Source organism: Protopterus annectens, chromosome 1.part0, assembly GCF_019279795.1.
Source record: "Protopterus annectens isolate FY-2018-M chromosome 1.part0, PAN1.0, whole genome shotgun sequence".
Lineage (NCBI taxonomy): Eukaryota > Metazoa > Chordata > Ceratodontiformes > Protopteridae > Protopterus > Protopterus annectens.
This window is the reverse complement of record NC_056725.1, coordinates 544244445-544260046: the sequence shown is the minus strand read 5'-3', so window position 1 is coordinate 544260046 and position 15602 is coordinate 544244445. Positions and strand designations below refer to the sequence as shown.

General features: G+C 41.8%; 1 protein-coding gene across 1 annotated transcript in view; it reads right to left on the bottom strand.

The window, feature by feature from the left end:
* Positions 1-15602, bottom strand: part of USP34 (ubiquitin specific peptidase 34) — a gene marked incomplete in the record, with an annotated part of 5849982 nt that overhangs the window by 1740290 nt on the left and 4094090 nt on the right. The window contains 1 exon segment of the mRNA XM_044061224.1: positions 11826-11891. Within this exon segment, the coding sequence (XP_043917159.1) occupies positions 11826-11891 (66 nt within the window).

Genomic DNA, 15602 nt, shown 5'->3' with positions numbered 1-15602 from the left:
GGGAACCTGGGCAGCAAGGGAACAACCAGCCCTGGACTGACTGTGATCTCTGTGTGCTCTTAATGGAAATTGCACTTTACTGTGCGCAATTGTTATCCTTTCCTGTCATATGAGACGCCCTCTCTGGTGTTAGTGGTGAGGATTGAGGCTCCTTGACTGCTGGGCTAGGGAGCGGGCGTCACACCTTTCACACAGTGAAACTAGCTAAAAAGCTTTACAAACAGTGTGACAGTAAAAACCTTATTTATCAGGCCCTGCAAGGCAAACAATTTTAGTTTAACCGTGCAGATTACTTAATAGCAATAAAATACAGTAAAAAGTATGCAGCGGGCAATAAAAAGTGCTATATATAAGCTGCTAGAACAATAACTAGTAAAAATAAGCAAAAATAACAAGATACTTATTGTTATATATCTCAAATCAGAGTTGCAGTCAATGCCTCTCCTCCACTCGGCTCAGTGTGTAAAGATAGAAATCCTCTCAAAGTTAGGGCTTAAATACCAGAAGATACAACCTTAAACAACTTTTTTAAAAAAGCTCAAAAGAACCAATGAGTGCTTACTCCAAGGCCTAGACCATCCCTAGACATACAAAATATGCACATTTCCCAACAGAGTTAGTGGAAACTTCGATGGTAAAAGTTGAAAGATTGGCACAACGGTACAGAGGGAATAGCAACTTTGATAGTGACTAGAGGGCTTGGGACTGACTAAATCTGGGAGCTTGAGGGGCCGGATGAGGAGGGTTGGAGTGAATAGCAGATGCCAGCTACTCGGGGTGATGGGAGGAGGTTTCACAGCTCACAGTGCTGGTGGTTTGTAGTGGAGGTTGGGAAAGTGATCCAGAAGCACTCAAGGGTTGCCAATCAATGCTTTGCATTGTAGCCAGGGAGATGCATACATCATAACAAACATACACCAAACAGGCCTAGCAAAGCATTTCACACTTTGACATAGTATGCAGCAGTGCAACCATTAGAGTAGTGGAAATGGACCATAAGCAGAAAATCTGTGTGTCTTCCTTGATGATATCTCACAAAAAAAGGGATGCTGAGGGTCTGCAAGAAGTGGAGAACAAAATAACTGAGGGACAAAGAAGGTCAGAAGAGTCCATTTTAATACTGTTACTAACTGTAACATATGGCCAAGAGCCACTTGAAAGAAAGAAATTCAAATATATGTCATTATTTGGAGTTCAGTCCTCACATCATTCTAGTGATTTACCAGAAAACCACAAATTTTATGAGGAATAGCCCAAAAATATAAAAAAAAAAATCTGGATATTCTGCGAAAATCTGTACAGTTGAGAGGTATGGTGCAGTTTTACTAAAGATTGCCTGTGCAGCGAACTGCCCATTTTTCTGCTCATTTAAGTTTGTCTGTTTTCAATTTCTTTTTAAAGTTATTTTAATGCTGCTTTTCACAACTCACCTTACCTTTTCCTTCCTGACACTGTGGAGAGATGATGCTGTCAATATTTTCGTGAAGCTCAGGAGGACTGGGCAGACTTCAGCTTCCTTCTCTCATGCGCTGCTGAATCTTGTGCTGATTGGTTAATCTGTAAGCTCAGATAACCAGTCAGTTTGAAGAAAGGTGGAGACAATGTTTCCGGGTTTATATCGGAAACTCTCAACAGCTGCACAAACCACTTTATTTCCAGACAATCCGGATAAAAAAATATGTAAAAATAAAAAAGCATACAGGTCTTGTCAAACTTTTCTGATAGGTCAGCGTTTGTCACTGAAAATGTTAAGGCGTGTCACAGGTTTGCCATCATGGGGCTAGGACCTCTTGATTCCACACCACACAGGTTTATTCCTGATCTCTGTCCCTTTGTGAGTTCTCCAAATTTTCATTTTTCCCTTGGAACTACATAGGCTAAGGGCTCAACTTGCAGGTCTGGGCCACTTCCACTGAATTGATACATTACTAGATGAGTAAAAGGTTAGAACACTTATCCCAAAAAAAAAAAAAAAAAAAAGGAGCACAGAGCCTCTGCAACTGTTCAGTTGAAGCGATCTGAGGTAATATGACAGTGATAATGGAACTATGGGTAGGGGAGGAGTCAGGGCACTGGATCAAAAGGCTTGAAGATGCCAACGTTAGATCCAAGTTCCCAAAAACTGAATCAGATATAATGGACAACAATGAATAATTTCTTTCAAAGCCTGTAGTTCACAGATGCATAGTGTCTTCTGTTGTTAAGCCTGAGTTTTAATATTATGTTTGATATACATGTAAATAAGTGTTGTTGGAAATGGAATTTCTGTAGATTTTAGACCAAATCACAGCCTTTATTCTTGGGTAACATCTTATAAAAATACCTGGGCTTTTAATCAGACACTTCAAAACATCAAGTAAGGTCACAGACAAAGTGTGTGTGTGTGTGTGTGTGTGTGTGTGTGTGTGTACGCGCATGCACACACACATACACATTTTATATACATTTATGTATGGGTCTTCACCGAAATCCCATTTCACCGAGTCCAAATCACCTAAAGTTCACAACACTGACAACCCATTTCACTGAATTGTAAGCTATAGACTTATGTGGCAGTGTGTAGGGTATTGTGAGGCAAGTAAATGGTATATGCCCTGTTCCCCACGGTAGTGCAACCTGGAGTTAGTATATATAGTTGGGGGTGTGGGGAGCACAGCCCCCTACTTAATTTGGTTTTACATTGTCTGTTTTTTGTTAAGAGGATATATAGTTTTTAAGTTGTGGAAAGAGATAGCCATTAGTTTTATGAGTTTGTGTATGGTTTTCCATTTAGTCTTGTGAAATTTAGCATTTTAAGCTATCGGTGAAAAGAGATTCAGTGAAATGAGTTGTCAATGTTTTGAAGTTTAGGTGATTTGGTTTCAGTGAAATGAGATTTTGGTGAAGTGAAGTAGACCCACATATGTGTGTGTGTATATAGGCTTTGCTGCTGTTTTTGATACGTTATTACAAATAAATTTTTTCCAAGAAACAAATACTGGGTTAGCTAGAGTGGGAGCTAACCCCTACCCACTCCACAAATTTGGTGATAAAATTTACCATTAAGCCCAAAACAGCTACTGCTGAACACAATGAGCCAGATTTATTAACTCCTACACTAAGGATGCACAATCTGTATTCAAGAACATCTCTACCATATTTTTTGTGCTGTCTATTCACTTAGAATGTTTATATTAAGTGTACACTTAGCCTACACTATGTGGTAACCCCTGTGAATACCCTTTGATAATTAAGGTTGCAAGAAAATCAGTAGAAAGAAGGTGGGAGTTATGCTTATGCTGTCTAGTCACTCAGAATGGTGTACACTTAGCATAGGCATTCAGGAATCCATCCCGATGTCTAACACTTAGATTACAAACAGTTTAATAAAGCTGTCAGAATTCAGGTACATGACAGTGTCACACCACCTCTGACTCTTGTGGGATGCCATCGTACAGAGCTTTAATATCAAATGTAAACAGCCAGGCATCTAGTTAAATATATATAAAATTCAACTGTTCCAAAAATGTCATGAGTCCCTGACTTAAACATATACCTAAGAGCTTACCATAACAGTAGACGTCCTACTGTTCCCTGTTGCAGTATTCATAACGGAGGAATTCCTGTCACAGATGTCTAGCAGAATACCAAAGCTTTACCTTCCCGACGGTGCAAGTCCAATGTGTTACCTCTGCTTATGCACACTGGGTTGTAACAGCAGGCATACACATGAGATTCTCAGACCATCTCCAAGCCTGTGGCCTGAAGACAACTGAGACAGGAAACTGGTCACCTAGGACAGGTGTAGTTCAAAGAAGTAGGGAACTTCCCCAAGAAAGGACATGTGTATATATGATCCATAGGCAAGAGACTAGACGGGAAGGAATACTGCAGCAGTGATCAGTAGGACATCTGCTGTTACGATAAGTTCTTACACAAGTGCACTATGTCCTAGCTTAGAACACTGTTGCAGTATACACAACAGATGGGTGATTCCCAGAGCTGGAGAGATAGAAGAGAAAAGTGGGATGGATGGCTACAGTGAAGAGGAAATGTCCTGGAGACCAGAGAGGACTGGTCTGGCAAAGGCAGCCCTACACCTGGATAAGGCATTCATTTTTGTAGTGGGTGGTGAAGGTGTGCACAGAGGACCAACTGGCCATTTCCAAGATGGACCTAGCATCAACATGCTTATGGAAGGCACTAGGGGAGGCAACTGCTCTAGTGGAATGTGCTTTAGAGTTGTATACAGCAGAATGAGACAGCCTTCCATATTCAGGATGCAATAGCTTGCTTTGAGACTGGCTGGCATCCACGAAAGAAAGAATTTGTCAGTTTTTCTGGTCATCTTTGTTTTGTCCAAATAGACCCTCAACTGCCTGTGAATGCCTAGGGAGTGTAAGATTATTTTCCCACCTATTTTGAAGACTGGCAAAGAAAGTTCATATGTGAATAGCTTGACTGAGAGACAGTTCATTCACTAAATCAGACATGAAACAAGGATTGGTCCTATGCATTACACTGCCTTTGTGGAAAATAAAGGAAGAAGTAAACATGAGTGCCTGGAGTTCAAACACCCTGAATGTCAAAGTTAGATCCAGTAGGTCAGTTTTCCAGTGCAGAATTTTAAGATGATACATGTGCTTGGCTCAAAAAGGGGTACAGTGAGCTTTTCCAAAACAAAATTAAGATCCCATGGTGGAGTAACTGGTTTTCTTGGAGGCTTAAGGTGCAAGACTCCTTTCAGGAAGAGCTTGACTTCTGTCCTGTACATGAGAGGAGGGTAAAGATACTAACAGGCATCGATGGCTGACAAATGGGCTTTAATGAATGAGAAGGCCAACAAAGAATGCAGAAGACTCTTTTTGTGAGTAGTTTTTGTACTTCTACTACTGATGCCTTCCTGTGACTGGGTGGAACATCCAGGAGTCTTTTTTGGGTTTTTGTACTTGAGGACAGTGGAATACTGTAACCTATGGAAATGATTTCCTGTGCCCATCTATCCAATTATTTGTTGTCTAGTGAAATGGTGCCTGGATAGTCGTCCCCTGAGTGCCTCCAGAGGAAGGCACTCGAGCCTCTATACAGGAGTGCTGATAGGAGTTACCAGAAAAAGAATCTTTGGATCTCGGATTCTGCAGGCCACCTCTGCCTCTAGAATGGTGTCAATTTGTACTTTGCCTCTGCCGTGGGAGAAATCTTTGCTGCCTGAGTCTTGAAAAGACCCTTGGGTTTTTTTATCCACAGTCTCCCACTTCTCTGGTTCCTGGGACAGGACCGCTGAGGAGTGGAGAAACGTACGCCTACGGCAGGAAATGTCTTTCCATCTTTCTCACATCTGGCAAGTGTGTCTTTCACTTTTGGTCCAAACAGGGATGATCCGTCAAATGAAGCGTTGATGAATGAAGATTTAAATGGCTCTTCAAAGTCACGCAACTGCATCTGGGCATGTCTCCTAAAGGCTACGCCTGAACCGGCTGCTCTAGTCATCTCTTCTGCTGCGTGGGCAATCAGTCTCATGGACATATTGGAAATTGCTTCAAAGGTAGTGAGCTGAGAAGTAACTCTGTCTTGTACCCCTCAACTACTGCTCCTGAGAGAGTATCTGACAGCTGTTTGATTAGATCTCTCTGCAATCTGTTAAAGTGTGCCATGTAGTTCAAAGGACCTGAGAGAAAAGGTCAATGAAGTGTAAATGCACTTCCCAAACCTATCCATAGTCCTAGACTTCTTGTTAGGAGGATGGCTAGTAGGACTCTCCTCAGCAAGTTTCTTCTTTGTGGCTGCCACTATTACCACGGTGTCTGTGGGAATACCTTTAGTCCAATGCTGTTCTTCTTTGGGAGCATAAAGGATCCGGTCAGGTCTCTTGGGGATTAGTTCAATGGAGTCTGGAATTTTCCATGCCCGCTAGGTGATCAATTTAATGAGGTCATCAGCGGGTGGTGAGATACAAAAGGTAAAGGGTTGGACATGAAAATCCTCCAGGTATACAGACTCCTCGGCTGAAGGTTGGAGTGAAGTCCAGCCACCCCTCCGCTTAAGAACGTCCAAGATGTCCCTGAAGGAAACATTATCAGGGGGTGAACAGGGGGAACCTTCCCCCTCTTTGAAATAGTATCTTCAGTGATGGACTCCTCTGGGGAGTATAAGTGCTTCCTCTTGCACTTTTTCTTCACAGGCACTTCTCTCAGGGGAATGTTCCGGGGAAGAATCCGAACAGGAAACTACCAAGGTTGGTCTTTCATGGAGTTTTTATGCTCTCTGTCGCAGGGATGAAACTGATGAAGCTCTGGTCGAGGGGAAGTAGACGTCTGGACTGACAGGGATAGCAAAGACAGAGTCCACAATGGACAAGGCCTTCTCCATGATTAGGAAAGCTGCCCCCCCCCCCCAATAGGGGGATGGGAGCCCAGAACTGTGGGCTCCCATCCCTCTATGGGGGATGGGAGCCCAGAACCATGGTCTCATCTCGCACAGAGGAGGCGACTCCCGAAATTGAAGCCTGCATTAATCCAATGAAAGCCAAAGCACAGAGGCGCATGGAAGGCACTGAAGTTAAAGAATTTGATCTCTGCTCCTCGGAACTGGCCACAAAGTCTGACCCATGAGACCTCTGGTTCTGAAAACCCAGAGGAACTCAAGGCAATTCTCAGTTCTGGAGATGATGTTCTTACCGGAACCAAGACAGTCAGAGACGGACACGGTGCCAGGGGCTCCAATGACTCGCTTGGAGTTGGAGGAGGAATCAAAGACGGTGTCAAATTAAGAACAGTCCAAGTGCCAACTTGGCTAGGAACCAAAGAGAAAGGTAATCCCCTTGCAGTCAGGAGCTGATTCACCAGTCTCATGATGTCCAACTCCAAGAGGCTCTTAGTGGATCAAACTGACGAAGTCAAAGGAGACCTAGGGGGTCTCGGTTCGACAAAGGGGCTTGGTGGTCGATCCTTGAATGAATCGATTGAGGGAGGATATCTAGACCATGGTATGGAAATTACATCGGTCTACTCTGGTACCAATGACTGCCTTGGTGCCGAGGCAGCTGAAGTCAAATCTGAAGGTTTGGTAGTTGCCGAATCTTTTTTGCAACTCTGTGCCGAGGGAGCTGTTGACACCGAAGGCTGTTTCGAAATGTTTTTAGGTGGTACTGAGGAAGTGCTTGGAACTGAAGTTCGCTTTTTGGAAGAGGAGGAGGAAGAGTAAGATGAACTGGTTTCGGTCCTGGACCCAGAAATGGCCTCTTCTATGTCTCCTTTCAGTAATCCTTTAAAATACGTTTATTTCTTCATTCAGTGTGTGTCCTGGCAGAGAAACCATGACATATCAAGCAATTTTCCTGCAGGTGAACTTTAACCAGACAGTAAACACACCAAACATGCTCATCTTAGTTGGGCATTTTGCAATCACATTTTTGGCACCTCTTGAAACCCGAGGTGCCCTTAGATGGACTTAGCTGAAGAGTCAGATTTTTCAGCCATATGCCAGAGATAACACACACACTAACCAACAAAGACATGAACACTGAAAGATATTTTTTTTGGTACAGAAGAGGAAAGAAGAAAGAGAAGATACCAACAATGTTATTCAAGAAATACCTAGATAGGTATAAGGAAGTACCAACAATGGTACATAGAAAACTGCCAACATTAGAAAAGGGGAAGCGAGGGACACACACGCACACGCACACACACACACACACACACACACACACACACACACACACACACAGTAAAGATTTAGTGAGAGGAATGAGTAGAGAAATAAAGTCACCGGAAGGTAGAAAGGAGATTTATAAAAGTAGAAGAAAGATTTTTAAGGAAAAAACTTACTTTAATCAGAAGCCAAAGCTCGAGAGTGGTCGAACGCATCTGACACACGAAGCGACAAACGAGATCTGAGGTAATTTAGACAGGAGCATTATGGGTAAAGCCAAGCTCGAGAGTTTGGAAAGCGCGAGCTGAAGTCAATGGCAGAGTCTGTTCCCAGGCTTGGAACCAAGCCCACAGTCAAGGACTGAGTGACAACATCAGATCAGTCATTTTGTAAAATATTTTCAGTGCCTGCTGTGTACTACTCTGTGTCCATTAACACCAGTCCCAGATATTTATCTGTCTTCCTAATTCTTATCTTTATGTTTTTACCAAATTCTCTTCAAGCTTATTTCTCTTCTACAGTCATACTGTACAAGTTATGTTTGTTTTCCTTTCTTAGATATTCTCTAATCTTTTTTTTTTTTTAAATACTTTTATTCAATCACTTGTAACCTAGGCAAATTTACATTTATATAAAAGTAATCAAAATGTATTACCAGGTTCACGTTTACAAACATTATACTTCACATAAATTGCTATAGATCATATAACCTAAGCAACATTACGTAAATTATTCAATTTCTGCCTTTTTTTTTAAACAAGAAACATATTTATTAAACCATCGCTTATGACATAGGCAATCATACATTTATAGAAATGAAAACAAATCACACTGACACAATCCTAGTTGCAAGCATTTTACACGCAGCTGCAATTGTTAAACATTAGTTATAATCTATGGTCTCATTATCTTGTGCTCACAATCTTTTTCATAAGCTTTAATAGTCAGATTTTGGAAGTTTAACGGTATTTCTGCTTTAATGACCTCTGTTTCTGTATGAACAATTCTTGTTTCAGCAACAATATAATTCCACTTCAATTTCCTTGAGTACAACTGGAGTTCAATAAGAACATGATACAGAAGATTTTAATGTCATCTCTCTCACTAACAAAAAGGAAATTGTTTTAAAAGATGCTGATACAGGACAAATTAAACTGCAACCTAGTCACACCAGCACTGATGAAAGAGGTTGTTTAAAATGTAACTGTTGTCAGTCCTCTGTATACTGAAGTTAGACATGCTTTGCCTATAGACAGATTTTTTAGACTGTACTGAACAAGAGTAAAGAAACCTTCAGTTTCTGAAGTTTATAACTTGCAATTTCATATACTTAATGTGCAAATAACAGTGTTAAAGGGTTTAATTTTATACCTCCTTTTGTGCAAAACTAGACAAAACCTTGACTGAATTAAACTGTTAACCTTAAAAGATATGTTTGGCAGAAACAAAAATGGCAAAAGGAATAACAAGAATTCTGAAGTGAGAAGAAATGGCACGTTTGCATGCGAGTTTTGTAAGCAATGTCAATGCTAAAAAATTATGACAGAATAATTGGGGTTAAACATTGTTATACTTGCAACAACAATTATATCATTGTGACGCATGTGAAGCATACTATACAAGTATAAAACACAGAAAATTATCAGAGAATATATGAGCAATTGCTAGCCATCAAAAAGAATGCTCTAAAAAATGGATTATGTAAACATGTGAAGAACTCTACCAACTTTAAGAAGTTTTTTAAGGGGTGTATGTAAGTGGCTGAAAGCCACAGAAGTGCAGTTTAAAAATGAAGGCAGCAAAACCTGGAGAGTTTGAATGTTATTTGTTACAGTATGTGCCTTGGATGCATTTGTTTTTACAACATTTTGCAAAGGGAGTTGTTACTGTGAAGCAGTTCTGAGTAAACAGACAAAACCATTGAACGTTTTACTCTTTCCAGTCTGACGATTCCTTATTTGGAGTGTCTCTGTTTGAGGAGTGAAAGAAAACTGATAAAAAGAAAGCTTATATGTATACTGCATGATAACAATGGAAACTGCTATTGTGCTTTTTCTTTTCTATTAATGTATTGAACTCACGTTACCATTTAAAATGTGATGATTTAATAAAAAGGTTTGGGAAAAAGAAAATCATCATCCAAGTAAGTGAGGCCATAGAGGTCCTTCTCAAGTGAGGCCTCTGCCACAAAGGCTAGAGTGCTAGTAAACACTACAAATCAGGAGAATAGACCTATTTTGGGGGGGGGGCCTTTGTCGGCCCATTATTTTTGGCTCTGTCCCAGATTCTTGTGTGAAGTACTCTGCTTTCATCACAGAATGGACCTTAGCCAAGGTGTCATCTACTTCTGCACATGACATATTGCCTCACAAGGCCCTGACCCACTTACAGTGACCAATAAGTACCATCTTGTTGGGTCTCTAGTTTCCACTGTGAATTTTTTTTTTTCCAGAAAAACTTTATTTGATTTTACATATATAATTAACAAAGCAACAAGACTCATTAAAAGCAGGATAAATTAACATATTACAATGACAAAAACTTCAAAACAGAACAATAACTATGTTTCAGTTATTTACATCAGTGCCATTCAATTATGTAATTTAGGTAAACAAAAACATGTACTCCTGTTTTAAAACCTTTAAAAGAATTCCACTCTGAATTCTAACATGGGATGGATACCTTGAGAATGTGCACCTCAGCCCTCCTCAGACAGTGCTTCGTCCCTCCTCCTTTGACCTGTCAGCTTTACCAGTAACCCTCAGCCATTAGTCAAACCAGAGGTATCTGGAAAGTAGTCATGGCTTTACAGATCTACATTAAAGGAGCTAGCAAAACTCTGCAATTTTTGTTGCACTGCAGTAAATAACTTGGAGAAAGGCAACTATGACCGTCTCCACACTCCTACCACAAGCTTTGCTCTGAATTAAGTATGAAACCGGTCAGACAGAGACTTCAGTAAGTGCTAACAGACCTCCTAACACTCAACAATGCTCTTAGGAATCTGGCCATTTGTACAAAAACAAAGTGATTCAATAAGTTCCTGTTTAACAACCTGTTTTTTTTCTATTTATAACATCTATAGAAGTATATGACTAATGAAACATGAGCCAAGGTGGTGTTGAACTATCTAGCACATACTTCAAAGTGTTTAGTGGCTTTGTATGGGGAGTGCTTAGTGAGGTGACAGTATCCACTCTTGGCTGTGGGCAGCCAGAATACCAGCTAAGTCATTACGTGCCAGTCCAGTAATTTATACCCCTTAATAAATAAATTCCTAGAAAGTACTAGGGAAGCTGTGGTCTGCAGCCTAGAATAGGTTTTCCAGATCAGTTTCTGGATAAAGTTAATCAATGGAAGAAACGGAGGTACAACATGAAAAGGTTCTGAAAAAATCAACATAAAATTCAATCTTCCTTACCACCCAAGATGATCAGGAAAGACCACCCTGCAGAATTAAGAGTCTACAGGAAAGGGGCTGAATCACCCTCTCTCTCTCACCTAATACATCTGATGTCACAGCTCACATTTGTCTACAAGGCCAGAGCTAAAATAAGCTCTGGATAAAATACCTCATTACTGGACAGCACCTCTGAGAAAGAATGGGCTGCCAGATTTGAAGTAGGTCTGCAAAGGCTTTAGTAGGCTGTAGAAAAAAAATTCTCAGCAGGACAGAGAACAAGAAAATAAACTATGCTGGCTATTTCACAAGAAACTGTACTGAAAGGCAAAAGGATATGTAGAGGTCTGCCCTAAGCACAATGAATATTCTCTGGTGAGGTCAATCAAATTGGGCAACTGAAGAAACAGGGAAGACTACAGAAGCAAGCTACATGAAAACTTGTATTTAAATGAATTATCTAGCAAAATGAGGATAAGACAATATTAAATATGGTAAGCAGAACAGAGGGGAAGAAAGCATAAAAAAAGGAAAAAATATCCCACCTCATAGTACACCACCAAATATATTTAACAAGCATGCAAGACAAATGTAGGGAATAAGAGCAGCTATACTTGAACTTTGTTGGAGTTACTAAGCCTGAGTAGGAAAAATGAGTAAAAGTACAAAAACAAAGCAACTTTTTAACTGTATGGGTTACTCACCTACAACAGGCAAATATGTAAACACAGAGTGAAATATATTAACAAAAGGAAAATAAAAAGCCATACTAAAACCATTTTTTGGAACTTACCATCTGATATGTAAACATTTTCTGAAGTTCAAGAAGAGTAGTTTTGTGCTTTAAGTCATCAGCATACTTGATAGAAAGAGAAGGGAAAAGGTTAACTATGCAACTCAGCTGATACACATCTGTACAACTTACAAAACACAGAATAACAAATATATACTTATTAAATCAGATCATCTGTAAGAAAGACCCTATCCAGTTGGTGATTCTTAGGAAAGACCCTTTCTGATACATATACCCATTTGTTAATCCAGGTAAGCCCACTGGACATACAATCCCTTTTCAGGGGCCACCCAGGAGCAATGTTTGGTTAAGTGGCCTGCTCAGGGTCACACATTAGGCAGATGAAGACTGATGACATCAAATCCTGTACCACAAGAACTACAGCTCAAAGCCTTAATCCTCTTGGGTGGGGGTAAAACCCATGTTCCCAATGGAAGTAGCAGAGCTAACTGCACTTTTTATATAATGTAACCTATCCTAAGGATGCAAGACTTCTAGACAGGTTAAAAAATCTCATGGAAATGACCTTGATCTTTCACAGGATCACTGTGATAACAGACAACACCCTGAATGTGAAATAATGTTTGCTTTTCTGGTAAATCAGTAAGGACTACAGTCAGTCAATAATGCCAGTCATTAGAATTTCATAGACCTTGGGTTCAGAAAATGCTTGCCTATTAAGAGTTTCATAGCTTGCACTGTTCAGAAAAAGAAGTCATATTCTTACCATAACGTTCCATGTGAGTTGTTCATCTCGCCTTTGTTCTTACACACGGGTTCGGAGCCGATCCCTCGGTTCTGAGTCAGCCACATTCCAAGCTCTGCGTCTAAGAGAAGCTCGAGGCACAGTCCCTATCCCATGATCCTCTCCTGCTAACCCTCAGATCTAGTTTGCTATGAAAACCAGACAACAGAAGACATATTCTCTTACACATGCATACGTATTCATACACATATACACGTATATTACCTAGAGACAGTCAGTCTAAGGGGACGATGAGAAAGACAACCAGCCACCAGTCGTACCTGTTCTTCCAGAGCACGGAGGGGGAAGGAGGGTGGGAATGTAAGAACAAAGGCGAGATGAACAACTCATATGGAACGTTATGGTAAGAACATAACTTCTTTATGTGAAGTTGTTCGATCTCGCCGTTTGTTCTTACACACGGGTAGCGTCCCTAGCACCCTAAACCCTGAGTGGCTCACAGGAGAACATTCCTGAGACCAGTGGAACCAAAGGAGGCCCTGTCCACTTTGTAATGAGTGATAAAGGTATGAGGTTTAGTCCAGGTAGCCGTTGCACAAATGGTATCTATCGGTAAACGAGCAGCATGGGCTAGGGAAGTAGAAACAGTTCTAGTAGAATGAGCTTTAGCTTTGAGCGGAATAGACTGATTGGAAGATGAATAAACAAAGTTTATACAGTCCGAAAGCCATTTGGATGACGTGATTTTTGATACTGCAAGTCCTTTCTTACTATCCGCATGCGAAACAAAAATTTGATCTGATTTCCGGAATTCTTTTGTCCTGTCCAGGTAAAATCTCAGCTGTCTGTCCACATCCAATTTGTGTAACATGTATTCCAATTTATTGGTATGGTGCCTGAAAAAGGTAGGAAGTTCTATGGACTGATTAAGATTAGATTCTGAGCAGACTTTTGGTAGAAAGGACGGATTATTACGTAAGGAGGTCCTGTCTGGGTGAAAGATTAGATACGGGGGGTCTAATTGACAGTGCTTGCAGCTCTGAGACTCTGCGAGCTGAAGTGATTGCAACAAGAAACAGGGTTTTCCAGGAAAGATAATTTAAGTGGGCATGACGAGGCTGGTTCAAAGGGTGATAACATGACCTGAGATAGCATTAGATTTAAGTTCCAAGGAAAAACGAATGGGTGGTCGGAGATAAGTTCCCTTCATGAAAGCTCTACAAAGTCTATGAGACATAATTGTAGAGCCCCCTTCACCCATATGAAAATTAGATATGGCAGCCAGCTGTACCCTTATGGTGGATGTTGAAGCCCCTTGATGAAAAAGAGTAGATAGAAAATATAGAACCTTATGAATAGGAGCAACCAAGGGATCAATACCTTGTTTGGAAGCCCAACACACGAAACGTTTCCATTTGCTCTTGTATAATTTTCTAGTGGAGGCTTTGTGGGAAGAGATCAAAATATGTTGTACTGCTGCAGACAAGAGATCTGACCTGGCTAAGCTGGGAAGTGGAGCAGCCATGCTGTCAATTTGAGGGACGAAAGAGAGGGGTGAAGAACTCCTGACGAGTGGGTCAGAAGGTCTGGCACTGGGTCCAGAGTTCAAGGTTCCTCTATTTGGTAAGCTTGAAGAAAGGGGAACCAGATTTGCCGAGGCCAGAATGGTGCTATCAAGATGATCGTCCTTTCCAGACCTTTGGCTTTCTGCAGAAATTTCGAGATTAGCGGAACAGGAGGAAAAGCATATAGGAGACCCGGGGGCCAATCGTACACAAGTGCGCCCCTGGGGGCGGCTCCCGGAGGGGGAAGCAGGGCGAAATAGCTTCTGCATTTGGCATTCAGGGGGATGCAAAAAGGTCGCAGCAAGGCTGGCCCCATCTGCGGAAAATCCTTTCCGCTACTTGATTTTTGAGGGACCACTCGTGAGGTAACAGGATGGCTCTGCTCAACCTGTCCGCTATTACGTTGGATGTCCCCGGGATGTGCGTTGCTATGATAAAGCATCTGGTGGACACAGCCCATTGCCAGATTCTCAGGGCCTCTCTGCATAAGGGGTAAGACCTGGTTCCTCCTTGTTTGTTTATGTACCAGACCACTGACATGTTGTCTGTCTGAATTGCAACTGTTCCCGGAGTAAGTAGTCGTGAAAGTGTTGCAACGCCAGGAACACTGCTCTCAACTCCAGGATATTGATGTGCAGGGTGTACTCTAATTTCGACCACTCGCCTTGAACTGTTCTCCCCTGAAAAAGTCCCTCCCACCCTATCAGGGAAGCGTCCATGGTCACTGTGGCTATGGGGGGGGGGCATGAATGGGTGGCCTATTGTAAGCTCGTGGCTGTTCATCCACCATTGAAGATCCTGCTTGCAAGACTCGTGAGCAGGATGTTGTGCGACAACGGTAGCCGTTGGTAAGACCACTGTGCGAAGAGAAGCCACTGGAGGATCCTCATGTGCATTTTCCCTAGGAGGGCGGCGATAACAGTAGCTGCCATCATGCCTAATACTTTCAGGACCTGTGCAGCGGGGACTCTCTTGTTTTGTAGAAGAGTAGAAATCTGTTCACTTAAGGCTGAAACTCTTGTTTGGGGAAGTCTGATCAGAGTTAAGGTAGTGTCCAATTCCGCTCCTATGAATGATATATGCTGTGAGGGCGACAAGGCAGATTTTTCGAAGTTCAGTGTTATGCCTAAACGGGAACAGAGATCGAATGTATAGTCCCTGGCTTGCAATAGGTGATGCCTGGTGGTGGCGGTAAGGAGCCAGTCGTCTAAGTATGGAAACACCCGGAATCCTAGTCGTCTCAGGTGGGACGCCACTACTGCCATGCACTTGGTGAACACCCTGGGGGCTGAGGCGAGGCCAAAGGGCAGAGCTCGAAACTGAAAGTGACTAGCTCCCAGCCGGAAGCGCAGGTGATCTCTGGATGGCCTGGCCATTTTTATGTGGTAGTACGCATCCTTGAGATCTATACAGCACATCCAATCATTCGTTTGAAAAAACGGAAGGATCGATTGTAGCGTGACCATCCGGAATTTTCCTTCTTCACGAAGGTATTGAGTTTGCTGA